The following is a 27046-nucleotide window of genomic DNA, read 5'->3' on the forward strand; positions in this document are numbered from 1 at the left end:
AAGGTGCAGCTGTGTAAACTGAACTCTTCCCTTTTTTATTGTGAAAACACAAACACTGACAGTCATTCACAATAATGCACTTAGAACAATTTATCCGAAATGGAAAACAAATACCCACTTCAACACGTTGGAGCCCAGGACTCCAACAAACACATAAAGCAGCTGGTATGAATCCAAATATATTTCTCAACGACAACACAAAATGAAAACTTTTTTGAGACTTGAACCCTCTTCCTGTCTGACAGGTTGGAGGACAGAGGCTCGCACCGTGGGCATGCTACAGGTTGTGCATCTGACGGATGTTCAGGGTGTCCCGCAGCATCAGGTCGCGCAGTCTCCACAGGGCGTCCGCCATCGTTTTGTGTGCTCCCTTACTCTTCAGCCAGTGGGATGGTAGTCGACTCTCTTGCTCTTTTGTCAAGCGCACATCTTGTTTTTGAACTGAACATCAAATACAGATACATTTAAGAGAGGGGGGGAAAAAGTGAGTGTGTAATGAAGCGCTTGTCATTTAAGTCTATGCTTTACCTGAGAGAGCGTGGTCCCACTTGCTTACAGTAGCAGACTCTGCGTTAAGGCCCTCGATGTATCGGAGGTACGCCTCCGAGTGAAGCAGACGCTGAGACTTGGCTGGTGGAGTCACAAATATTGGAGTGGAGGGCTGCTGGAGTGCAGGTTGGCCCAACTGGCCCTGACCCGGGTACGGTGGTGGAGCCTGCTGCCCAGAGCCCATCAGACCCATCTGACCAAACGATAACACGTCAGTCATTCATCCAGTCCAAAGAGAAACACAGACAGCACTGAATAACTGTTGGTCCATACATGCAAGGCATAATAGCCCTAAATATTTAGCTGGAGTAGGACTTGTTGAGTTTCACTCTTCCATTTATGAAAAGGCTTTAATTACCTTGATCCTAAACGATCCATTAAATCCCAGAGCTTTCCACATTACATTTATCTGACCTCTTACTTTACACCCAGGACCAGGCCAGCTGACAGTGCCCGGGACAAGATAATGTTAGATGCCCACCCCCATCCCTCCCCATGCCTGGACCTCTCCTTTTCCCTCACTCTTCCTCTCCTCTCTTCTTCCTCACACCTGTTATTCCACTCCTGTTGCCCTCCTCTCCTCTCATCTCATCTCCTCTCATCTCTCTCTGCAAAAAGACAAGTGACAGCCATTTGCAATAATGGTTAACATGAACAAACTGCACATAAGCTGTTGCTGCCAAATACACTCTCCATATGGACTGACACTAGCAGGAAATAAATGAATATTTACCATTAAGACTACTGCTGGGGGGACATGTTTAGATTTGAACTCCAAATGCCATGAGCTGAACCTTCCTTGTGGCAAAATCATCTATGAGGTCTTGGCCAAACCATTTCTGTGTTGGGGGTGGGGGGAGTTCTTAGCCACAATTTCAGGGACATTTAGAAGAAAAACAAATAAAAGCCATTTAAGTAACTCAAATATTAGGTTTTCCCTCCACAAATAGGCCTATTTTTGAAAGTTTTTGAAAATGTATTCCTTAATTTAATGAGGGCCCGGTTCTACACCCCCATCCTGGACCCGGGACAACAGACCCATTTGCCCCCCCCCCCCCCCATCAGCGGGCGTGGCGTGTCCAGAACCATTACCTGAGAGCCATGCATGCTTCCTGCTCCGTGTCCACCTCCCATGCCATTAACACCTGCAAGGAAGTTTGATATCAAACACTGTTAAAAAGTGAGGAGAGCCATCTGCTTCTGGACTATAATTAAATCACTTTTTTAAAATATTCCATTTACTTTGATTTTAGAAGAGTGAACTGGAACTGAATTTCGGATGTGGTAAAACTCTCAAATGCTGACATTATTCATAACAGAGACAAAAACAACATTTTATGATAAGAACACATTACCATTCAGTTTACTTGTGCTGCACAAAAAGGCCCCAGTCCCAGTCCATATTTTGTCCTTAAACCAACAAATTGAAGGGATTGGATGTTTGCCTATTGGTACAGGTAGCCCCTCCAGCAGGTCAGATTGGTCGACAGGAAGCAACTGCGTGTGACAGGTGGGATTGGCCATGACAGCGCTCTTACCAAAGTACGGCATTCCGGGGAACCCAGGCAAACCGAGCAGGAGGTGTTGGGGAAACACGGGCATCGCTATGTGATGTGGTGATATGCCAATCATACTAAACATGCCTTCAACATGGGCCTGCAGGGGCATCATAGCCGGGCTATATGCACCCATCATACCTTCTTCAAAAGGAACAGTAGCAAAGACAGCAACATGCATCAGTCAAACATGCATTCAGCACCAAGCATTAATAGCAATGATGATGTCCGGTTAATGCTATTATGGACAAAAAACATGAGGACAGACATGAATGAAAGTCAAAGACATAGAATTGGAAAATTTCAATGATATTAATGCACATGCTCTACCGTCTTGCATGGTATTTTTTTTTTTTTTTTTAATGCAACCCTCAAATGGAGTACAGCATTCTTCCTCATTCATGCTCAACTTTCACATCCAGTCCGATCCAGAACTAGAACTGCAATGTTTCTATTGTCGATTTTCATCATGATGTGACGGCTGCAGCATTATGAGTGCTGGATTCCATTTAAGTTCTGAGTTAATAAAATAATAGTAAAGGCAAATGAGGCTTAATATCAGAACACGGCGGACGTGCAGACATGGGTGTGTGCAGGCAACTTGAAGCGTAAATAACCATGGCAGTTCAGCTTCGTTTTCCAGCCTGTGAGTGTACACTGGGGCTCCATCTGCATCCGTGAGGGGTTACCTGACACAGGCGTCATGCTGGGATTTAGCATCCCCATGGGGGTTGGGGGAGGCACCACCCCCATCAGTGCCCCTACTGGGGTACCTGCTCTAGGGGACGTCTGATGCTGGGCCCTCTCTCGCTCCTGTTGCTCGGCCACCTTAGCTGCTCGCTCTGCAACAAAAAAAAGATCAATACTACAGCGGAACATCTGTTAACAGTAAATAAGACAAATAGAAAAATAAAATCGCACCTTCGTACTCTGCTTTTCTGGAACTCTCCAGATTCCTCCACTCGGTGCCAACCAGACGGCTCAACTCCCCGAAGGAGAAGTCTGGGTGCTGGGCCTTGATGACCGCTCGCATCTCGCTGCTGAACAAGATGTAACCGCTCATGTTGATCTTCCGCTTTGAGCCTTCCTTCTTTGAAAGGCCCTTGATGGATTTGGGCGTCGACTGGAACCAGCCACAAGAAAAATACTTCACGAAAAGTCGCCACCGATCAATTAACAACTTGAGAATTCAGATTTGGGCCCTGACCTGTGGAGCAGTGTAAGGCATAATATCCATGTCGCTAGACATGGAAGACTGCATCTGTGGAAGAGACTGGTCTCCCAGCTCGCCATCGTCCTCCCCCAGGTCCTCCAGCTCCTCGTCGGTCATGTCAGCAAACTTCGCCTCCAGTTCTTCAATCTTCCTGTCGAGCAGAGGCGATGGTTCCTTCTGGGGCACGATAAGCTTCCTGTGTAAGACAAAATAAAAATAAAATGAGCAATTTATTCATTTTAAACCCATTAAGTTTTTTTCGTTCACATTAGACAACGTTGACATGTTTTCATGGGCGAACTGTTCACCTAAAATAGTAGAGCTCATCCTCCACCACCTTTCCAGAGAGCGAGAAGCGCTTCAGCCCCTTGAACTTTTTCATCTGCTTCTCGCTCTCAATGTAGCGACTCTCGCAGAGCAGAACATTCTCTTCAGGCACTTCAGTGGGCCGACACGACAAGTAGTCTTTGAAGGACGACACGATGCATTTTCCTGTGGTGGAAGAAAATATTCAATCAATGTGTCCATATTGCAGGTATGTTTTACTAGAAAAGCACCAAAATCACTCTGTAATGCATTTTTTACTCCTGCTGCATTCAAAACAAAGATATGAATTAAAGTTCAGCCGTTTTACTATGTTGTCAATGAAGTGCTGATAATCAAACTGATGTGCTGCATCCATACCTACGATGCAGGTCATTGGACACGTCTCCTCCAGGTTACTCAGGAACACTTCCTTTTTGTAGAACATCTTGGTGGGTTCATGCTCCGTTTCTTCAGGATGGATAAAGATGGGACCGTAGAAGTAGCCAGCTCCATCGCGCATCCACATTTTCTCAATCCTGTTGTGAAACAAATGAAGCAGACCATAAATTCAAATACGAGAATGGTAATAATCTAACCAAAGCACTGGTGCAGGGCTTTTTTCTAAACAAAAAAAGAGCACTGAACTGCCTCGAGGATTTCAGAAGTGGCAAATATCTAACACTTTTATTTTTAAAATTGCAACAAATACGCTGTATACAGTTTGTATGAGCATTTACTGTACCTGCCCACTCGATGGCGCACTAGTCCATGGGAGCCGATGTAAACGCAGTCTCCCACTTTCAGCCACAGGTTGTTGTAGCAGAGCTGCTCGTAGTACTGACATCCGGGTTCCCCGTTGGTCATGTCCAGCGGGACGTCCTCCCTCTCCTGCAAACAAAGCTTTAGTAACAGACAGCATCACCTAAGCGTGAGCGCTTCTCACAAAAACAGCACACTTGATATTTACCTTGTCAACGACGACGTCTGTCATTTTGCTTTCGTCGAGAATCTCTGCTGGCTTCTCCTCCTGCTTGGGTGCAAACATGGACGCCACACGGACGACGGGCAGCGGCACCTCTCTGGGAACGAAGCGGACGGAGCTCAGGGGCATGGCCCAGAGTTTGATCTTCTTAAAAGACTTGGACTTGGCAGAGTAGCGCGACTCGCAGACATAGACGTCCTCCGACCTGAAGCCTTCTGGGTGCAACTTGAAGTACTCCTGAAGTACCAGACACCAAAAAAAAAAAAAATGTACTTAACACAAAAGTTAGTGATTATCAACAAAAACTAACAAAGATTTGTGAGTGTAGCGATTCCATACCTTCACAAACATAACCACACATTTACCCAGGATCTTGCTCACGGGAGCTTTGTTATAATAGTCGCTCTTGAAAACTTCTTTCTCCAAGAACTTTCTTGTGGCTAAATGAAAGGTTTCATTTGGCCTGTAGAACCAGCAGCCATACAGCCATTTCTCCCCTGTATGTGGAAGAGATCAATGGAAAAGCCACAGTTTCACTTGAATATCCCAAACGTCAAGTAAAACTTCTTTGAGCAGTATTGAAAGACTGACCTGTGTCGTCTTCCCACAGTCGTTCTATGTAGATGATGTGTGGCTGCAGGTTGGGCTCGGCAGGCTCCACGTAAACATAGTCTCCCACATGGTACATGCTGTCTTTGAAGCTGCAGTCCTGGCTGTATGTGCGCTGAAGGTTCGACTGCCATGACCCCCCGACGGGGTCCTCCCTCTTTTCAGCTTCTGAGAATTCAAGACACGTTTAGTAAAATGAGAGCATTTTTATGTATTTTCTTAATTTACTTGATGTCTTTGAGATGACCTCTTTTCTCCTCCTCTCTCTTGATTTTGTCTTCTTCAAACTCCTTGGGTAGCTTGTCTTTCTTCTCCTTGTCCACGTCGTTGTGCAGATGTCTCGAGGTGTAGCTGAGAGCGGGCGACATCAGGATCTCTCCGTTCTTGCACAGCTCATCCCGGATGCGGATGAAGAACTGCTGCAGTTCCACCGCGTCTTCAAAGATCTCAGAATCAGTCCTGTAAAAGAAATATGCGATACAGACTTTGGCTTTCCGTGAGGTGATTTCATTCGGCCCCCTGATGAGCAAACAACGCCTCACCTGTTTAACCGTCTGGCCTTTTCCAGCACTTCAAACATGTGGTCCTGAAACACGTCCAGCCTCTTGTAGCGCCCGCGATCGACATTCTTCCTGATGATCTCAAAATTGAGGAGAGGCTTCTCGGGGTTCGCGGGATCGGCCGCGGGGATCTCGGCGAGCGAGTCGCTGTAGCAGCGCCCCTCGTCGTCCTGGTGACCGAGCACGGAGACGAAGAGGCTGCGGATGAGCTCCTGGATGAGACGGGGCACGTCGGGCACGTGGGTGTCGTCTCCGCCCTCCAGGTCGCGCCTCGTCTCCAGAAGCACCCTGTGCAGCAGCAGGGCATCCCGGTAAATCAGCGACTCTGGCTCGTTGTAGGTGCAGGCATTGTTGAACATGAGCACCAAGTCCTCCACCAGGGCGTCCACATCCTGGTACTTATTGGCCAACATGTGGCTTTTGATCTTTTCCATGTCCACGGGCTTCTTGATGGCGATGTAGTAATCTGGCAGCTCGGCACGAGACGGCAGCCGCAAGAAGATGGTGCTGAGGCGACGACCGCGTTTGTCTGTGTAATTCTTGACCGCTTCATAGAGTTCATTCAGCTTCTGCTGCAAAGGAGTTAAGTATTTTGACTTCTTCAGAGTGATGCTGTTTTTTCCTGTTGGAAAAAAAAAGTGTTCAAATTAATAAGTTTGCTTTAGATTCAACAGATAAGAAATGAGCATGTTTAATGGATTCCATTATGATTGTTTAAGATTGTGTTGAACTGCCTGACTGAGCGTCTCACTTATTTTCAGCTTTGGGGACATCACGTCGTCGTCTTCAGCTGCAGGCCCCAGATCTTTGCGGCGGTCTTTCATTATCTTCTCCAGAATGTCAGCGTCATTGTAGACCTACGTTAGTGGAAATACATTCAATTCATGAAAACCAACAACTACCTATCGGTGTGTGACGTCAACTCAAAAAATAAATAAATGGACTCATCCTAAAGAACATAAAACAACAAGAAGAGCCTCACCTGTGACCCTTCCTCATTGTAGTGCCGTGCATTGCGAAACATCAGCTTCATGTCTTCCACCATCGAATCTTCGGTCATGTACTTGTCTGAGCGGATGTTGTACTCGATGGTCCTGAGGTCCATGGGCTCCAGGATGACCTTGTAGTAATCGGGATAGTCCTTCTTTGAGGGCTTGACCATGAAGAGGTCACACAGCCGTCGGCCGGTGCCAGCTTCTCGCGCCTCGGTCACCGCGGCTAGGAGGGCTTTCATTCGATTTTTCTTCGTATTCTTCTTGTGACTGAAAACCAGATGAAAACCAACACAGAGCCGTCACATCGATGGTCCCCAAATACACACAAAAAACCCTCCCAATAGCAAGAGACGACGAGCAACGTGACAACATGCACCTTTTTCTTTTGGTGCTGCTGGTGTCAGAGGTGGCCGATGAGAGCATGCTGTCTCCGTCGTCATCATCTCTCTGTAGAAGCTCCTTTCTCTTCATCTAGGCAGGAAACAAGCGGTAAAAAAGCTGAATGGTTAAAATAATTTAATCCCATTAAAAAGAGAAGCTGCTTTGACTGACCTGCTGGATGTGCTGAAGTTTGAGTGCACGCTTGTAGATGGAGGAGTGAGGGACGTTGTACCGTTTGGCATTTTCGAACATCAGCGACAGGTCTGAGTCGACGTGCTCAACGCTCTCGTACTCGTTGCTCTTCATCTTGTTCCTGTGGGGAATTACGGGCTCTCACATTTGGGAAGGAGGGAACAGAAATACTGTGTGGTACAGTGAGTGCGGGTGACGCTGGATTCTGACGTACAAAAGAAAAAACACAAAATGCTGCTGAATCTGAATGAAACATCACTGATCAATAACAAGTTCATCTTTCACAACTTATCGGATCTTGATTTTACTGCAATAACAACAAATCAAATGATTCAATGAACAAAGGTTTAATGGACCTAATTCCACACATCAAAATGTGTGTAATTATTGACACCAGTAAACATGAAATGAAAAGGCTTGGTTTCGGGATATGAATATTTTTTGTGTCTTACTTGATCTGCTGCAGGCAGATGGGCTGGCTGATCTGGTGGTAGTAGTCAGGATAGTCTTTCCTGGAGGGCAGCTGCAGGAAAGGCTCAGAGATCAGCTGGCCCTGACTGTTCCGGGCTCCCCGCACAGCTTCATACAGCTGAAAGATGGGATTGCTCATGTCCATGTTGGAGGTCATGCTTTCTGCCTCAGACTCTCCCTCGTCGTAGTGGACGGATCCTAAGATGAGGAAAAAAGCGACAAACAGATGCTAAGAGTTGTAATAAATAACTGCAGAATAACATGTGTGCTTGTCTGATGAAGAATTAAAAGTTGTACCGGACAGGATGCCTTCCTCGTCGCTCTCATACTGAAGAGCCATGGTGATCGCGGAGAGGCGATCTCCCTGAGCAGATCGTTTATTTCTTAAAGAGACAGGTAGCAAAAGATTAACAGAGATTTAAAATACATCCTTTAATTTCTCCGCATCATTCAGTGATGATTCCCAAAGTACCGGATACGAATGCTGGACTTGATTGGCTCCCCGTGTTCCATCTCCGACTTTTTCTGAGCAAAGATCTTCTTGATGGTGTTTGCATCCTAGAACACGGGTGAAATCCACTCAAAGGACTCACAAACTTCAACATGAATCGTATTTTCAGTCTCATAGTTACACACTAACCTTGAACACTTGTGATCCAGGCTCATTGTAAGTCTTGGCATTCTTTACCAGCAGGTCAATGTCTTTCGCCATGGCAGCGACACTCCGGTAGTGGCCCAACTACAAGCAAAACGCCAACATCAGGAAAAAAATTCTACACACATCATGAGCATTTCAAGGGTGAATTATTAATCCTGTACCTGAATCTTTTGGGCAATGAGTTTCAGATCTATTGGTTCCTTGATGATAGCATAATAATCGGGATATTGCTGAATGAAAAACAGGCCAGAGCAACAAATCAAAGCAGAGCTGTTTACATTAGAAATCGTGCAAGTCCTGCTGAGTGAGCTGGTACCATTTTGGAGGGAAGCTTCTGGAACAGTTCGCTGACGAGGCGACCGGTGGGCTCAGAGTACGACACCACAGCATCGAGGAGCTGCTCAAGGAGCTCCTTCAAAGTGGTGGGTGCACTCTGCTATCGACAGGCAGCCACACAGCACCACATAATGCAAGAAACATGTTTAGCAATAGATCATGCAGACTGGCATTACTACAATTTGTATTTTTTTTCCCCAGAAAAAGTCAAACAAGGTAGCCAAGGTAGTATAACATGTGCTGTAATAGACATGGTTGTTTAAATACACTGACATGCAAATTAAGTCAACGCGCTCAGATTACCGATGTTATGTACTGAATGAAAAGTCATTGTCAGATCATAAATGTCACCTCGTCTTCAGTGGAGCCTCCCGGATTGTCTGCAGCATCGTATCCGTCCTCCTCATCCTCATCGTAATCCCCCCGCTGCACAAACTCATTTTTGGTGCGCAGGTAAAGGTCCCACAGTTTGCAGGCTGCCCTGTATTCAGGACTTTCTGACTATAAACACAGGAAAGACGCATTTACTTCACGACTGACACACAGGCTAAATTTCTAACACTTAGATTTTCACATTTTTCTCCCTTTGTACCGTTTTACCTTATAATAGGTTTTTGCATTGTTGAATAAAAGCTGAAAGTCACTGGTGAGTTGTTCCACATCATCATACTCCTCCATCTTTAATTTCTGCTGGATCTTCATCATGTCGATCGGCTGGGATACGACATGGTAATAGTCTGGTTGATTCCTGCAACAAGAAGATGAATTAATTAAAGGAGTCACTTACTCCTAATGCGTCTCATGCTGCGTTACTTGTACACACGTTCGCCTGCTCACCTTCGTTTGGGGGCTCTGATGAAGAGCTCGCACAGCATCCTGCCGTGGTCGTCCTTGTAATCTCTGATTGTGTTGTAGAGTTCATGACAAACAGCGATCTGCGAAAACAAGATGTGAAGCCTGAAAAATATCCACAGCCCCTGACAGGTCTATTCAATCGATCCATGGAGAAGCAAATTTCACACAGATCATTTGAAAAAAAGCAGTTACTGAAATATGTAAAATTACAGGATCCACAGTTGGAATGTTTGAGGTCCTTCTCCTCTTTCGCCCAAATGAAGACACTAACGATGAAGTCTGGCTATCGTCAAAATCTCCTCCACTCACACTGCTAGAGGGGGACGTCGCCCGTCTCCTTTTCAAGGCCATGGTCAAAACCTGAGGAGACAAATTTGGAATAATTAACAAATAATGTCAAACAGAAAATATTCATGGCAGTTACAACATGCTGAAAATGAAACCAAGATGCACTGGGTTGTAGTGTAAATGATAGATTTAACATCCAGTCAAAGGGTAATGAACTCAGCAGCTGGTGAAGCTGACGTCCATTAACTCACAATATTAGTTGATATTATACAACACAATAATGTGAGACATTTGACTGAGCTGAAAAGGCTCCAATAGTATGATGAGCAATGCAGATACCTTAACAATCAAAAATGCTTCCCATCTGTAACCACATCTACGGTACCTTCAGCTATCTTCATATTATATTTCAGATCCTGCCTTCGCGGAGATGCAGAGCAAAGTCACTCTGCCTCACAGCTCAGCTCCTCTAAACAACAGTCCAGCACAGCAACCACATCATTGTATCATCATGCACTTTGGAGGTGCCGATTCCACTCCCTATCCATTCTTCACTCAGCGGTGAATTGTTCCAGTGCATGCTGGATCTGCAACAACTGAGGGAAAATCTGACGTGGACTTTTGGAGGAGTCAGGTCGTCTCTTCAACTTTCCACTGACACAAAGGATCCTGCAGACGAACACTACAAAACAGACGCAGAGACGACCCACTCTGTTTTTACTGTCAGGGATGATTCTATAGAGTACTGTGGCCCTGAGGCGGCGCAGAAGAACATGAACATCGTGGAATCAAATAACATCCAGAGGGTTAATACTGAATCATTATTCAATATTTCAAGAATTTTTAATCTGATGCGACACAAAAACTCATGATGCATCAAAGTCAGTATTTTGGAACTTGCTCAAGCCTCAAGGCTGATTTTTTTTTTTTTTATTCTCCAGTCATTTGAAAATATCACATGGAAAACAACTCACTTTTGTGTATTTTCTGAAAGATTTGTTAGCTCAACAACATGAAGTGATTTTCCTTTTCCACTAAAATCCCAAAAGTGCTCTTAGGAACTGTGGAGGCTGTTTGAGCCCGGTCAACACATCTTCATATCCAAATGAAAAGGTTTGACACAGCTGAAGCTTTCTAACTGTGCTGAAACTCCTTTTAATGGGTTAGGGTTAGGGTTAGGAGTTTTTAAATGGGTGACAGTGGAACTGGAAGTTGGTAGTCGTAGTCTCTTGTCCCCATCACATCCACACTAAGTGGACAAATGTCCACATGCTTCTTTCTCTGTGTCTGTCCTATCCTTTAACCCCAACCAGACCAGCAGAAAGCCACCAGTTCTGAGCTGCTTCTGCAGGATTCTTCCTGTGAAAAGGGAGGTTTTCCTTTCCACCGTCACCTATACTTGCTAATAAGGAATTGTTTGGCTCTCTCTGTAAAAGTGCCTCAAAATGACACTGTTGGTATTGTGAGGTTAGAAACAAATTCTAATTTCATCACATGAACCTGAATGACTACATACTGGCATCAAGTGAGCATCACCAGACTCAAAATTCTGTTAATAGTATATTATTGCCTCAAACAAGAAAAGGTTTGAATGATTTAAATACATTACTTTTTCTGTTACTGTGAACATATTTTAATTATTTGCTTTAAATGCTGTAGTATGCTTTTGGACAATAATACATAACCTTGAATTTTGAGTAAATGATGAACTGACGGCCTTTAAATCGGGATGGATGTTCAGTATTTCATGACAGCACCGCCTTCCCACTGATTTCACCTCCTTATCGACAGACGGACCACTGACGATACGGATTTCTGTCTGGAGGTCCGACTGGGGAAAAAAAAAAAACAAAAAACAAAACAGCACAGCTCCGTCTCATCTGTCACCCAGCAGCTGCGCACATCCCGCGGTCCGCTGCCCCCCCGCAGCGGCGGCTGTCCTCCCGCCAGACAGACAGCGACACCCCGCGCGGACAGGTAGACGCTTCAGCCCGCCTCACGTTAGCTACGGTTCGCGGTTAGCCGTTAAACATCAGCGCCGACACAAAAGGCATCTCTGTGACGGGGACGGACGCTGCAAAGCTACACCAAGGTGTGTCGACGACCACACTCGGTGGCAAATAACCGCCGTTAGCCCCCCTGACGTGCCCGCGCGCTTACCTTTAATGGACACGGAGGTGTACCCCCAAAATGCAGACCATGAAGAAAGCCAATCACTTATCGATTTTGGACGGGGAGACACAAGTGTCAGGTTATCAATCATCTAGTCGCCGCTTCCGGTTTTTCCCTTCACAATAAAGAGACTAAATAATTTCTGAGTCCTGATTTACATTGTTTTCATTGTTTTCTCAGTTTTTCTCTCTTACTTACCTTTAAATATCCAGGTTGTGTAATTACGGGTGGTTCTATGTTCAAAAGCGCCAATAATGGAACAACTGGAAAAGTTGAAAGCATCAGTCCACACGTTGATCTAAACAGACTTCCGGTTCATTCAAATATTTTACTGTCTGGGTAAAACCAGACCAAAAAAGAAACAAAGAAATCTACTTCTGTTGCAGCTGCCATTTTTTTATGAGATAATAACAACGATCTTAATTGAAGATAGAGCTACTGCACAAGCAAGTGAACATTCATTGGATTGTATGTTTTTATTTTTTGCTTTCTTCCTGATGACAAATATACTGTCAAATAAAACATTTTGCAATTATGTTATGTTTTTCCACTTGTTTATTTTTTTACTACCACTTTTATACTACTTCTGTATTATTTCAGATGCAGACACCAATATTTTTTTCATGATTTTTAAAATCTTTATTTATTTTCTGACATGGTAACATATAAATCTTGACTGATGTCTGATGTGTCCGTGCTTGTTCTTGAAGATGCTGTGTCACCTCTTGCCCCACAGTGACTTTCAGGAACAGAAAAATACAAAATAAAAACGAAAGGATTTCAGGATTTGCTCGTGACATTAGATAGAGCATTAAGGGAAAAACAATATAGCAAGTTGTATGGGCTTCACAATAAACCTGTGGGTGGATAGTTTGCTGGAGAGTTTGATGGATCCCAGAGAGAACTGTACTGAAACGTTTTTTATGCCATAGCTTTGTGACATGCAGATGGAAATATCATATTGTTTGTTTGTCTGTTTGATTGAATTAAAAAAAACCACATTGATTATACAAAAAATTACAAGTTGCTATTGAAGTGGCTTGTCACTCTAAATGCAGAGTTTGCAGGCCACAGATATGGAGTCTTACTGTATCTTTAACTGTGGGCAGTAATGACTTTGTAACCTTCTTCTACAACAAAATCACTTGACACAACTCACAACTTTCATAAATCAATCAACCATCTCTGCTAGTTCAAATCCTAAGCTGTTTAAAGACCCATGCACCACCAACACCCCAGCCCCCCCATACACTAGATATTTTTAGTAACAGGCTATGCACTGCAGGTCTTTGAAAGGTTGCTGTGATTCTTCAAAATGCCCAATAAAATAAAAAGAATAAAAAGATGTGGTATTTTAAAACATTTTTACTTGTAGAATGAAACTTTATTTATTTATTTATTTATTTATTTATTTATTTATTTGACACACGTAGTGCAGTAAAAATGCTGTCACCTGGCGCTCTGAAGTAGTGAACCTTTTATCCTGCAGGGGGCAGTAATGCGGCTCCTGGTGTCTGAGTCGCTCAAACCTCTTAAAAAAATGAAAGGATATCCACAAAGAAGAACATCGGAGCAGGAAGTGTGCCCACTGCTCCCATGTGTCGTAGTTGGATTGCTCATTCATTCTTCACACAATAACTTTGCTAGTTTATGTTTTCACGGGACGCCGGAATTATTGTGCTTTTAGGATAGAATAATTTGTGATATTTCTCAAAGGCTAAATTTTATTGTCTGTAGTTGCGACTGCTAGCTAACGTCGAAACTGCACTAAAGTTGCGTGCGTGTTTGCAGTTTGTCGCTTGTGAGAATTTGGAGCGCGTTTTCTGGATGATGAAAAGTGCAGTGGACACTGACATGATCAAGGAGAACCGCTGGAATATCCCCCCAAATGCTCCTGCGTGCATGGAGAAGCACCTGTGTGCCGCACAGTACAGAGCAGGTAGGAGAGAAGCTAGCTGGAGGCTTACACGTGGTGTTTGTCTGTTTACATTCGCTTTTCAGCATCTGGAATGAATACAAGAAAACAAGGTTGCTTAGTTTTATTTTTAAGCACCATCAGTTTTTTTTTCTCCATAGGTGAAAAAGAGCTCTGTGATTTCAGTGATTTGTTTTCAGATCATCTTGTCATTCATAAGTTACTTCCTAATGTTATGTTATGCAGTGATCATCTCTCTCTGCAAAGATGTGTGATGTTTTAACAACAGTTATTAAGTTGATTGAACGGTTTGGGCATTTCAAAGTTATGTGTTAATCTGAACATTCCCTGGGTTACCTTAAATATTATTAGGAATTACATTCAGATACGTATGCATGTATTTGATTCCAACCTTATTGCACATGATCGGTTTTTTTTCGTTATTGTAGATACTCTGATGGCAGACTTTAAAACCAAAATCAGTGGTCGTTTTTTTTTTTCTTTCATGGTGTTGTAAACATTATTTAAAGAAGACTAAGCATTTTCCTCACTGACTGTCCACAGATGGTACCCTCCTTCTGGGTGCCTCTGGCCTGACTGGCAGGAGCTGGCAGGGATCTGTGTGGATCTACACTGACCGCGAACAGGCCCCCAACGAGGGTTTCTGCAAAGCTGGCGTTCAAACTGAGGCTGGTGTCACCGATGTGAAATGGGTGTCAGAGAAAGGAGTTGTTGTAGCGTCAGATTCAGGTGGGAAGATATTTAACAGAAGTTTAATTGAGCATTGGTTGTGAGCCTTGACTGAAGCTGCGTTTGTTGAATTGTGCAGGTGCCTTGGAGCTCTGGGAACTGGCAGAAGACGAGCGCCTGCTGGTGAACCGCTTCACCAAATACGACCACGATCATGTGGTGACCACAGTGAGCCCTATTGCTGGAGCAAGCAGTGTTGTCACTGGCAGTATGGACTGCAGGTTGGAGAGTTGTACACACATACATGTTGACTGCTTTTGCTTTTGCACCTCTAGCTTTATGTTTTTGTGAGTTGTCTTTATAGACTGACTCCTTTCTTCTTTACAGAATTAAAGTCTGGGATCTTAACCAGGAAACGGTTGTTACTACTTATAATGGTAAAGAAACATTTCAAAACTATTTTCATCAGTTTTGCATATAACTGATTTGCCCTGTCCAAGTGCACGACTTAATGCTTTGTATTTAGAGCTCTTGTTCCTGTGTTTCTGCAGCTAATATCTAAAAGCTAATCTTTGTAAATTCTAAACTACATCCTCTGGCAGTAATTTTTGCACTTCTCATCACATTAATTTATCAAGTGCTCAAACCATCAGCTTCACTGTCACTGTCATGCTTATTTGACCAGATTATAATCTAGTGCTTTACTCAGCCTGGCAAGGATTTTGGGGAACAAGATTTTGATGATTATATTATTTTGTTGAGCATTTGTACAAGTGTCTGACAGACTCTTTTCTCTAGTTTCCTGATGTGCAATGAGAGTTGCTTTTTATCTCTTGTGGTAATGGAAGTGATGTAATTTCTTAGGCCCTTGTTGAAATTAAGGTGAATCAATTGAGAACCTTAAAGTCACAAGTTTGTGTATTTCTATCCTTTCCTACCTCCAGCGCACACAGATGCAGTAAACTGTGTTTCCTGCAGTCCAACAGATGAGTCACTCTTCGTCTCCTGCAGCCAAGTAAGATACTGATCAATAGTTTATGTATTTTACTGTAAAAATAGAAACGGATGGAACTTTGCTTTCTTACTGCAAATGTCACAGTGAGAGCTCTTATGTTTGGATCATTTGTTCAAAAACAAGACTCAACTCTTCATCTCAGCGGAGTCTGTTTGTCATTATAACCTGTAATCCTTCAGGATGGCCGTGTGCTGATGTGGGATAGAAGGAAGCCGAACAAGCCTGCCACAAGAATAGGTGAGCAAGTTCATCTATTCAAGATTACCAGGTTCAGTAGTTTTTACAGTGCTGTGGATACTATGGGGATATTTTGAAATAAGTAGGATTGTTATAAACTGAAATGTATAACTAACCTCTGTGAGATGATTCCACAACTGTTTATAGTGTTGATGAAATATCGGATTCACTTCCCGTCCTTCACATTTCTTTTCTATTGTGTGTTTCTCACTGCTGCTGTTGTATTTTCTCTCAGCTGTAGAGTCCCCCAGCTGCTCTCCCACCGCCGTAGTCTGGCACCCTCATCACAGAAGTACCATTGCTTTTGGTGAGGAAAAAAAAACAGATTGCCCGATGGAGACATTACAGAGAGTTTTTCTGGTGTTTTTAACATTCGGTGTGTCCCAGGTGACGAGTTGGGACGAGTGACGGTGAAGGAGTTCCTCGGACTGGAGGCGGCTCGGATGGAGACTGTTCACACGCGCAGAGTCAACAGACTCGCTTATTCCACTCACAGGTACATATAAGTGGTGTCACACTCACATGTTTCACATAGTGCTCTTTACAAAACTGTTAACAGCCCCTTTTTCCCCCCTCAACAGTGCCCCATTCCTTGCGTCTATCAGTGACGACTGTTCTCTCGCTGTTGTGAACGCTGAGCTGCAAGAAATGTGAGTCACCGCTCTTCATGTTCCACACAGTTTTACTTTAATGCAGTAAAAAATGATCATATGTAATTTTTCAACTACAGATTTCGAGATCGTCAACACCAGGACTTCGTCAAAGGCGTGTGCTGGCTCCAGGGTGACTCCACCAGCCTCACTACCGTGGGCTGGGATCATCTTGTGCTTCACCACACGGTGGATGCAGCTGCTGGAGCTGCCAGCTCCTCCTCTTAGACCTTGTCACCTCCCTTCTTCTCAGAATGAATATGCCTGAAGACAGTAATATCAGACATCGGAGCTTACAGTGTTGACTTGGTAAAATGAAGTCTGTAAATACAAACTCCAGACACATGAAAGGCAATGGTGAAATCATTTGTGCTTGTTGTCTGAAATATGTGACACATTTACTCCCAACTGTTAAACACTCGGGACATCTTCATATGTTTGCTGTGTCAGTGGACTTTTACCATTCTGTTTACCATTTCCATGTCTAATTCAACTGAAGATACATTGATATTGTAATTTTACAATAAAGGAACCTCAGTGCTATTCTTTGTCTGAAATTTATTACAATGAGAATCAAGACTTTAGTGATAGGAATTGTTTATTGAATTTAACAAAATCGCTAACATTTAATCGTGCACCTTTGCTGGTAATGACAGTTTCCGAAAGGCTCTTGTATGGAGAAATAAGTCCCATGTACTGCAGCGTCTTTAACTCATAATCTTCTGTGAACCGTTATCTTCACATGAGGTTTTCAATCGAATCGGCCTTTCTCGCAGCTTTTAGTTTTTTCTTCAGGTCTGTTTTGGATCATTGTTTTTCTGAAATGTCCGCCTTTGTTTCATGTCCTCTCTGCCAGATGGCAGCAGACTCTAATCAGTGACTTTTTTTCTATTCGTTCTTAGGGTTTGCTGATGCTATTTGCTGAAAAATAGCCACATATCATGAAATTCCCACCTTCACAGTTTACTCTTCTGTACATTTGGGGTGATCTGCATTTCCCTCTAAGTGCAGTGTTTCATATGGCTCCCAAAAATATAATTTTTATCAAACATTATCCCCTTACTTCACAGATCTTAAAACACCAACATCCTTGTTTCTTAGAGCAATGGAGTCTTGTGTGGAGAATGCACGTCTTACAGACCATGGTGGTGAAGTCCATTACTATTTTTCCTTTGGTCTTTGGAACTCTACACAAATCTTTGGCTTTTGGGAAACTCTTCAGAAATCCTGCAAGGAGCAATTAGGTCAAACTAGGATACAATGACATGACATTACTTCCACTTCTGGATTAAAGCTCCAGTGATGCTAAGTGGAAAATTCAGTTTGGAAACCTGTATGTTCGCAAAGTAGATTACTTGCCCTGGCCTGTTGTGCAACCACAGACTGTAATATATTAATTTCCCAACACTGGGATTCCATTAGAATGTTTTGTAACAACAGAGTTGCATTCACGTCATAAAATGTTTGCTGTGACACCTTTTTTTTTTTTTGACGGTCAGCTCACTAAGCCAGCTGAAATCTATTAGCACTAAGAAGGTGCAGGATAAGCTAATTACTGATTTATTTCAGCTGGTGTCTTATTTTCCACATGTGGACTGTTATCAACGTTAATAATAAAAAAAAATCATGTCATGTCCTTTAGAAATAGATTTACTGAGAAATTTTACTTATTTAGAAGTAATTTTGTGCTTACTGTATACACAATATTTCAGTTAAAAGTAGGTGTGTTTTTCTGTTTCTCCTGGAGGGAATACACACTTGTGGTTTGCACTCTTGGGTTTCAGTTCGTGTTTGACATTTCCGTGTGCAGTCTGCATGTTCTACATGTGCATGCGTGGGTTTTACCTGTGTCCTTTGATTTCCTCCCAAAGTCCAAAAACAAACATTTAAGGTTCAGGTCACCCTAATTTGTCCGTGGCTATGAACTGAAGAGTGTGTGTCTGTCTGTCTCTCTGTGGACTGTTTGTCCAGGGTGTATCCAGGCTTTGCTCATTGTTAGCGTCTAGCGTCGATCGACTCCAGCACTCTATAATCCTCACCTGGTAAAGCCATAATGAATATGTGATACATTTTTGTATTTTTTTTTTTTTTACATTTTAACCTGCTCTGTATTGGTTCTAGATGGCAGAACAAGAGGTGATATGCTCATCAAGGGGTTGAATATACATATATATCTATATTAAATACTGCCTTATTAAAAATGAGTACTTAAATAATTCAGTTCTTAATGTTTCTTTGTGAAGCATAGGGTTAATACACAAACAAACGAGGATTTCCATATTGAGCAATGCAGATATTGTTTTTTTTTATTTTCTCGGTCGAAAGTCGTCCAACTACATTTAGCGAAGATAACTGAGTTTGATTCCTTTTTTAATCCTTAAACATTAAACTATACCTTACAAAATTATTTAAACTTTACACAAACATGTATGTACAACAAAACATGTACCTATAGAAACACGGACATTACTCCAGTAAAATGGCATGAATACATATGGTAAAACATTTCTTAGATCAATAAATATGAAAAATGCTTTGTAGCAGTAAAGGCACTTTTCTGATTTAACTGTTGGATTTGTTTCAGAAGACCTACATAATGTACATGTAACAGTGTAAGGCGTTTCTATTTGGGGTTCTATAATTACAGCTTGAACAGCATTTATATTTTACATTATTCTATTTTACAATCAAGGTTATAGATGAATCTGTGAAACACTTCATGCTCAACACTCCATTTTCACTGAATTGTTTTACCTATAAAAAGACTATCACCCATGTAGAGCTGAGACTGATTAAGAGCTGTAGTTAAAAGGGCAACAAGTGTACCTCGTAGCAGCAAAAAAAAGCTTTTAAAAGTTGTCCACCTGAAAACACTAACACTTATATACAAATGGGGAATAAAACACGAACAGTGTGATCCTCACAAGAAGCAGACCTTCCTCCTGAGATACACGTGTTATATCACTTTTGTAAAACTCATCTGCTGAAAATGTTTTCACAAGTTGTGCTAGAAAAAACTTTACAATGACACGCAATGTGCACCGTTAGCTTTTCCGTGGATCTTTAAGGATCTCCTCTTCTAACAACGGTGATGGGATTCCTGGTTCCAGGGCGGACTGTTAACGTCATACCATACTGATGTTTGGACTGGTGTTGAGATCCGTTGCTGAAAAGAAGAACAAATTCTGAGTACATGCAGAAACCACCAACTGCCTTTATATCAAAGCATTGCCTTTTCGTATGAGAACATTCAAAGCCTTACCTGGTGGGGGGAAGTTTCACTGACGACGTCTCTAGTGGTTTTCTGGCCATTTTATTTTCTAATTCCCTCATGTCCAGCGCGGTTGCTTTGCTGGCGGCAGGGTAACTCTTGGTCTGCGGTTTGACTTTGGGTACAACAGGGGCGCTATTGTTCTCGTCGGACAAAGGAGAGCCCCAGTCATCAGAATTGGATTCGGCCTCATTCATTGGGGACATTTTCTGGTCCATCTCCAACATTTTCTTCTGTAGGATGCTCAGGAGTGTGACCTGGCTGGGAGAGAGAGTGGCTGGTTGCTGAGCGGCGGCTGGCTTGGGAGTTGTCTGAGAGGTTGGCTTCAGCTTTACATCAAAGTCAGGAACGGGGAACTTCGTAGGTGGAGGGGCCACTGCTTTTGGAGGAGGAGGAGGTGGCGGTGGCGGTGCTGGAGCTTGAGGGTAAGCGGTGACAGTCGGCACTGGTACCTTTTTCTTTGGCGGGTCTGGTGGTAGGATGGATGGAGGTGGCTCCATAAAGTCACCAAACTCTGGCGGTGGAGGGAGAAACGGTATATTTACCTCAGCTTTATTGTCCTCAGGCGATGCAGGCTGGGACCTTGATGGACTTTGATGTACATACTGTTTGGGCTCCACCAGGTTTCTCACAGGTGGGGCTGTACTTGCAGTCTGACTGGGAGCTGGACCAGTAGATGGCGTTCGACTCTTGATCAGTGCAGTACTGTCATATTTTGCTGGGTTCAATACTTTCTGTGTTTGGTCCATGAGTGCAGACTTTGGAGTCTCCCGGAGTCTTTGTTCCTTTGGTAGTACAGACGAATACAAGGCTTGCTGAGGGTTGGCAGCAGAGGAATTTTGGCTTAAGTAGCTCAGGTGGTTGCCTGTACCCGGCTGGCTGTGGTTACTGGTGTTGTCGTCCTGTAATGAAGTGTTAACAGATCTGTGTTTCTCTCTTTCCTTTGCTGCCTTCAAAAGAGCCAGGGGAGATGCCGCAGACCCCTCTCGCGGCCCGTTGGTTTCACCCTTTATGTTACGTAGCTTACGATCCAACAGTGGACTGAACTTGAGGTTCTGATCTTGAGATGCTTCAAATTTGGACTTTGTGGACTCTAAACTTGGTATCGTTCCATTCACTTTCACAAGCTGTGGGGACTTCTGAGATGGACCATTCAGCATTTTGCTTATTTCTACTGGCCCGGTTCTAGCCTCCTTTTTTACCTCAGGAAGGGGCGATTTTGACGGTTGTGCACTTCGCAATGTCTCCTTCAGGTCCTGAGCATCTCTGTGGGTAGGTTTGGATGTTGGAACCACTTTAGGCACAGAGTTAGCATACACAGAATCTTCCATAAGTAACATCTGCTTCGGCCTCAGGTCCTCATACACACCGAAATCTGTGGGCTTCGGAACATTATAAAGCTTTGCTTTGTTTTGGGGATTGAAGGTGGACAACGCGGGTGTCTTCGCGGGAGGAGGTGGAGCAGGAGTCAGTGGCGGGGAGTCAAGACTGGAGACAGAGGAGAATCTGAGGGGCTTGGGGGGCGGCGTCTTTTCAGTCCTGAATTGTTTATCAGTCGGGGGCATTGGCGGCGCATAACTTGGATGCTGAGGAACTTTGGCCTGTGTTGGACTATAAATGGGTGCAGGGGATGCAGGGCCAGATGAAGGGACCTTTGGTGGAGCCATTGATGGTGGTTTTAAGAAGGACAAATCCTCATTCACCCCAGATTGTGCCAATGCCATGGGTTTGGGCGCAGGCACAGAAACAGCCTGAAGGTTTGCCAGCTCTTGACTGTTGAGGTCTCCCAAGAAGTCTGGAGGGGGAAGGATAAAAGTCCCAGGAGGTGGCGGCGGTGCCACAGAGGGGTGGGGAGGGACCAATATTTCCCCTTCTACAAGGTCAGGCACAGATATAACGGAGCCATTGTACGAGCGACTTCCACCAACTAAGTGAAAAAAGAAAAGACAGATAAAAATAGGTTTCAATAAGCTGATAAAATACAATGAAACCCCTTGAAATGTACTAAAGAAGACTACATACTTCCATGCTACGACTTCAAGTTAACTTTATTAACTTGTGTGTGGATGAGAAATGATATTACTCAATAGGGAAAATAGAGCTTGAAGCATGAAAATCTGCAAGATTGAGATCAGCCATAAATGCAAACGCTCCTGATATGTAAACATACTTGCCACCTGGTATGGCTCTTTGGACACCTTCAAACGGTTCTTGATCAATGACTTGGACAAACATTTACCTGCTTTGCAATTTTCCATTAATCTTACTGTTTGATCTATCTGCTGAGGCTTAGTGAAGGTCTAAAGAAAGGAATATCGACCTCTTCACCAAGTTAAACCATAGGTACACATGAGAAGCGGTTTAGATTGTCACCTGAACCATTGATCTTTGGACCATTGATGGGAGGCAGGACGGGGACCTTTGGTGTCGGAACGGCAAACCCTTGAAAATTGTCAGTCGACTGTGAGGGAAAAAAAATCGCACACAATCAGATTGTTGATCCTGACATAAGAAGCAAAGTAAAGTGACTAACTGTGAAATTCTTTCTCTCTCAAAGTCATAAAACCAGTTCTCAACTATTCGAGCTCTCAGTGTTCCCAGGAAACACATTAACATGTCCATTACTAAGTGTCCACAAAACAAATAATGGCCGACTACGAAGTTTGCCTTCAGGGTTTGATATAAAATCAAACATCCAGAACAGCTGCTCACAAATACATCCCCTCCCTCCAAATTATTTACTGTTACATATATATTAAAACACATGCTTTATTACTACTCCCTGCAAAAGTGTTCAATAACATATATTATATATTTTGTAACAATATAGTTGAGGTTTTTGAAGGAGATATTTTTACACCACATTTTCAAATACTTGTGCAATGAGGAACATTTGGTGAATCAGAGGATACACCTATAATTCAATCCATTGTCTGACAGCAGGCCTGGCTGAGAAAATCACAGGCTGTCACTTAGATACCAAAGTGTGTGTGTGTGTGTGCGTGTGTGTCAGAGCCACGCACACACAGAGCGCGTCAGGGAGAGAGTTGCTGTTCTCTTCACAACCTGAACGCCACCAAAAATAAACACAGACGGTGTTGACACAATATGAATCCATGTGACTCAGTGGAGTGCATGCCCTTCAAAAGGGCTGAAAAATCATTCCGGCAGCACATACTTGTGTCTACATCTGCCCTGATGAGCGATGTGCAAACTCTCTGAAGCCATAAGCTTACACTAAATTTAATCATTGACATAATTAACTAAACTCTAAAAAAATGCAATTGTAATAAATTTCAACCTTTTAGATAGTCCTAAATCTACTCATTATATGACACTATTATAGATAATAAGTTTTTTATATATGAAAATTTGTCTAAATTGCTCACTTTCAGACGAATGGAGCCAGTAGAAAAGACATTTGATGATGAACGTCACTCTTCGTATCTCAACTCTCTGACACTCTACGTCTTTGCTTCCAATTACCCGGAAAGGTTTTACCACTGCACCACAGCCAAGAGGGTGTGGCACAAAAGAGTGCGTATGATCCAGTTTGATTTCATCTGCTTGTTTTGAGTTATGACTCACGCTCATCTGTCGGGACAGTCAGAGTTGTCCTACCCATGCGCTGCTAGGTGTGCCTGGTCCACATGCCACAGTCACATTCAGAGAACACTCCCAAAAACCGAGCCGAGTTGTGTGAACCAAAGCTTCAGCAAGCTCTTCTCTCTTTTTTTTCTTTTCCTACACCGTGGCATTTAAATGGGAGCCCTGCCAGTCAGACAGACTGAGAATGTTCCTCTTAGTGCACAACTTAAATGGACACCCATTTAGTAACAGAGCGAGAATTCAGCCACACACACACAAACATTATCCTGACATTCCAAATGCAAATCTTGCATTAAATATACTTAAAACTCAATAAAATCAACTTTAATTACCAGGAAGTAGATTTATTTATGGCATATGCCATATTTTTTATTCACTGATTAACAGGTGACATTGATTTAGCTTTTAGCTGCCCCGTGAAAGGAAATGATAAGATTATCACGTTTTATAGAGTGCTGCTGCCAATAACTACAGGAAAAAAAAAATACAATAAACTCTGAAGTGGAGCAGAGTCCAAGTCAACTTTAAACACCGGGTCGCTTTCACCATTAACCTCATTGTTGTTTTAGTGGTATCCAGTACAGCTATTGATCTAGTGTCCATGCTTTTGAGTCTGAACTGGAACTCACTGCTGCTACTCTTGTTAATTATGCATACTGTGAACACATGGCATTGTGACGTAGGCCATCCTTTTGACCCATCAGTCCAAGAAATATATGAGTGTTGTTGCTCCGTTATTAGGGAGGAAAGTGGGTCAATAGCAGTGCTTTAAACAGGTCCACTCAACCCTGAACCAAGAGGTAAGAGCTGAACCGTCCACTCGTAGGCCTGCGAACTCAACACCCATCACCAAACAACGCTCCAATTTGATTATGTGAACTTTCTTGTGAAGCTGTGCTCAGATACTCACAGCGTGATGCTTGACAGTGGGTCTGGCTCGCACGCTGGCTGTGCCTGACTCTGTGACGACGGTTGATGACGGAACAAAATCCACATTGTCTGAAAAAAGAGGAAAGCAGATCATTAATATCTTTGGAGGCTGAGGAGAGCAAACCCAATTTTATTTTATTAAGCTGTCATGATTCTGCTCGGAGCTGTAGGAGCAATTCCCCAAGAGAAAAGAAACGATGAGAAACTGTCGCTGTTCAGATAATCAGAAACTGTATCCGCCATAGTGGCGTCTTTTTATAAATGTCAGTCAACTTGATAATCCACTGTGTGGCTGTTGTTGCTGACAACAAAATACTTACACAAGCCTCAACTAATCATCGGATCATCTGTTTTTTTTTTGGTTTTTTTCCAGTTTACTATTGTGTTAAAGTGAAACTCAGTTAAGGTGGCAACAGGGTTGAAGTACAACACACTTATGTTGGTCATATACCCAAAAAGTTTGTGCGTTTTGAAGCGAATCAAAGCAAGAGTTCTCTTATAGGTCAAATGTAAAATCAGCTCAGTTGCAAATATTTCAACTTTAACACAATAATGTGCATCAGACAGCTTGAAACTGACATTAAGACAGCTTTGTGAGTCACTATTGTAACCATGTCATGCTTAAACAGAGCAAAATGAACCTCTGGTAGAGTACTTTGAACATCTTCCAGGCCAGTGAGGATAAAGCTGAAGTGTAATAATCCTACATGCAGGCCACAAGAGAAGGTGAGTTAATAAAGAACTCATTCAAAGCCAGGCTAATTAAACATACCAACCGAGATGAAGCACACACAGAGACTGCTTAGAGACTCCATAATAAACACGTAATCTAACAGCAAATGTCATGTAACAGGTTGGCTGGAGAGAAAAAGGAAGGAGCCGCACAGTACATTCCTTTAATGCTCATTCCAGTGTCAGTCATGCTGTTTGTCCATTAAAGACCTGATGAAAAACAGTTGTCAGTGAAAGCCGTTTAGTCAGCTCGTCCTTTCAGCTTTGTGTGACAGTGTGTTTCCTGAAGGCGGTGGAAAGAGCAGCCAAACAGCAGGTGGAGAGCACGGTGTAATAAACAGGTACAGGTACAGCAAAGCGTTCTAAAGCTCCGAAATTATGCGCCTGGGACCCATGTTGGTGAGTTTCCTTCCAAACAAATGAGGGCACAGTTCAGCATGAACAACTGCACAGTAAACCAGTCTAACCAAACAACTAGTTTCCCTTTGGTTTCCTGTCTTGATTCCATTAGGCAAATGTTCAGTCTCATGTTGCACCTTTGCATAGGCACTTGCTATGTTTTTTTTTTTCCCCTTTAGTCAGTTGAATGGAAGTAATGTCACTCGGAGCTACCTTATCTGTAAACTGATGGCTTGATAGCGGTTTTAATTTTTTTATTTGTTTTATCTCTGTTGTAAGAATTGCTTTGCCTGTAAAGGATGCCATATTTGCATTTTACTGTTCTTAATGAATGAAATGAACACAACTGCACGGTCAAAGTTTTTCAGACTAGTTCATTTTTTTTTTCTAACACATGTTCATCAGTACAGGTATTTTCCAAAACTTGGTCAAAACAAGATGTAACCAGGAACAGCTTACTTTCGATTTGTTAAGTTTTCAGAAGCAGCATCAAATCAAATATAGAAAAATCAAGACATATATAAAGGATAAAATAAAATTATAGTCCATTTTGATAAAAACCAGACTTCTATAAATATATTTCAAATAAACCTACATTTTAGAGTTAAACTTCTACCTGTAGAGATTCTCAGCGATTGCAAAACCACCTTTACCAGATATACAGCTATTTTGTTGTGCATCTGAGAAAAGCTGACTCACAGAAGTTATTCCCAAACAAGCAACACTTCATTATCCGGGGCCATAAAGAGCTGTTTCAGATATGAAGTCACTTTTCAGAGATCTGAGCAAACCTGATAAAGAGTCCAGTGAGCACGTTTACAAAGAAGTCAGAGTAAAACTGGGTCACTCCGTTTATCATGAAGGTAATATTAACCGACACGTTTTCTTAGATGAACAACAACCACGGAGATCTGCTTCTAGCTTTCAAAACACCAACACAGAGTTGGGATTTTCTTCAGGATTCGTTTCAGATCTGTGAAGAAACGGGCAGTGTGTCGCTTGTCTAGTTCGAAGTCCAAAGGTCGTGTTATTCTTCTGTAAACACTTCATGAAATACATCTGCGACCTCTTAAAAAAAAAATAAAAATATATTTATATATATATATTTTAAAAAAAAAAAGTCTTGATAGAAGTGTACTCACCGATTTCCTTCATTTTTACATTGGTGTCGAACAGGGACTGGTTCTTTCGACCCAGAAAGTTGAGCGTGGCTTTCCTCATGTCGGAGTGTGTCTGCAGCCTGGAGTCCTCCAGCAGGGATCACCGGCACATTTTGGATCAGGCGCGTAAATCCCGGACAGAGCGCACAAAAAAAAAAACGCGAGCGGGCCTCGGCTTCGGGAAGCAGGTGCACCGCGGGGACCCAGGTGAACTTGACTCCTGTGATTTGATGAAAACTTTTCGGGACTGAGGGAGAAAATGGAGCAAGCCCCGCCCTCGCTATGCTTTCACTGTACACTCCCAGCAGGTGAGGC

General features: G+C 42.9%; 3 protein-coding genes across 3 annotated transcripts; 1 reads left to right on the plus strand and 2 right to left on the minus strand.

The window, feature by feature from the left end:
• Positions 1–154: 154 nt before the first annotated feature.
• LOC115387914 (protein polybromo-1-like) lies at positions 155–23837 on the minus strand. Its single transcript, XM_030090819.1, has 30 exons — positions 23834–23837; positions 9973–10023; positions 9646–9743; positions 9409–9556; positions 9160–9309; positions 8789–8908; positions 8634–8702; positions 8455–8553; positions 8287–8372; positions 8112–8197; positions 7796–8012; positions 7323–7464; positions 7147–7241; positions 6758–7037; positions 6527–6632; positions 5758–6397; positions 5463–5674; positions 5198–5383; positions 4946–5103; positions 4592–4843; positions 4367–4524; positions 4003–4160; positions 3627–3810; positions 3313–3514; positions 3027–3228; positions 2795–2947; positions 2088–2249; positions 1642–1694; positions 529–742; positions 155–441 (listed from the first exon to the last, which is right to left on the minus strand). The coding sequence occupies exons 2-30, from the start codon at positions 10012–10014 to the stop codon at positions 278–280; spliced, it is 4836 nt and encodes a 1611-aa protein (XP_029946679.1). The 5' UTR covers positions 10015–10023; positions 23834–23837; the 3' UTR covers positions 155–277.
• wdr77 (WD repeat domain 77) lies at positions 13696–17167 on the plus strand. The gene is made up of 10 exons (XM_030090823.1): positions 13696–14062; positions 14603–14788; positions 14868–15009; positions 15116–15165; positions 15673–15743; positions 15923–15980; positions 16216–16287; positions 16368–16476; positions 16562–16630; positions 16711–17167. The coding sequence occupies exons 1-10, from the start codon at positions 13951–13953 to the stop codon at positions 16856–16858; spliced, it is 1017 nt and encodes a 338-aa protein (XP_029946683.1). The 5' UTR covers positions 13696–13950; the 3' UTR covers positions 16859–17167.
• On the minus strand, positions 17467–26912 carry LOC115387915 (pollen-specific leucine-rich repeat extensin-like protein 1). Its single transcript, XM_030090820.1, has 5 exons — positions 26714–26912; positions 24421–24509; positions 22275–22362; positions 19893–21828; positions 17467–19796 (listed from the first exon to the last, which is right to left on the minus strand). The coding sequence occupies exons 1-5, from the start codon at positions 26790–26792 to the stop codon at positions 19694–19696; spliced, it is 2295 nt and encodes a 764-aa protein (XP_029946680.1). The 5' UTR covers positions 26793–26912; the 3' UTR covers positions 17467–19693.
• Between the last annotated feature and the right edge of the window lie 134 nt (positions 26913–27046).

The sequence above is a fragment of the Salarias fasciatus genome, chromosome 5, assembly GCF_902148845.1.
Source record: "Salarias fasciatus chromosome 5, fSalaFa1.1, whole genome shotgun sequence".
Classification (NCBI taxonomy): domain Eukaryota; kingdom Metazoa; phylum Chordata; class Actinopteri; order Blenniiformes; family Blenniidae; genus Salarias; species Salarias fasciatus.

Bases quoted from the DNA above. Each gene is read 5' to 3' on its own strand.
- LOC115387915 (XM_030090820.1), bottom strand. From the start codon at position 26,792: ATGAGGAAAGCCACGCTCAACTTTCTGGGTCGAAAGAACCAGTCCCTG. The intron at 21,829-22,274 runs GTGACAATCTAA...TTTTTCACTTAG, and splicing joins TCCAAAGATCAATGGTTCAG to TTGGTGGAAGTCGCTCGTAC. The intron at 19,797-19,892 runs GTAAGGCTTTGA...TCTTCTTTTCAG, and splicing joins GTGAAACTTCCCCCCACCAG to CAACGGATCTCAACACCAGT.
- LOC115387914 (XM_030090819.1), bottom strand. From the start codon at position 10,014: ATGGCCTTGAAAAGGAGACGGGCGACGTCCCCCTCTAGCAGT. The intron at 5,104-5,197 runs GTCAGTCTTTCA...TTCCACATACAG, and splicing joins ACTGTGGGAAGACGACACAG to GGGAGAAATGGCTGTATGGC. The intron at 4,525-4,591 runs GTAAATATCAAG...CTGTTACTAAAG, and splicing joins CAGACGTCGTCGTTGACAAG to CTTTGTTTGCAGGAGAGGGA.
- wdr77 (XM_030090823.1), top strand. From the start codon at position 13,951: ATGATGAAAAGTGCAGTGGACACTGACATGATCAAGGAGAACCGCTGG. The intron at 15,010-15,115 runs GTTGGAGAGTTG...TCTTCTTTACAG, and splicing joins ACTGGCAGTATGGACTGCAG to AATTAAAGTCTGGGATCTTA. The intron at 15,744-15,922 runs GTAAGATACTGA...GTAATCCTTCAG, and splicing joins TCTTCGTCTCCTGCAGCCAA to GATGGCCGTGTGCTGATGTG.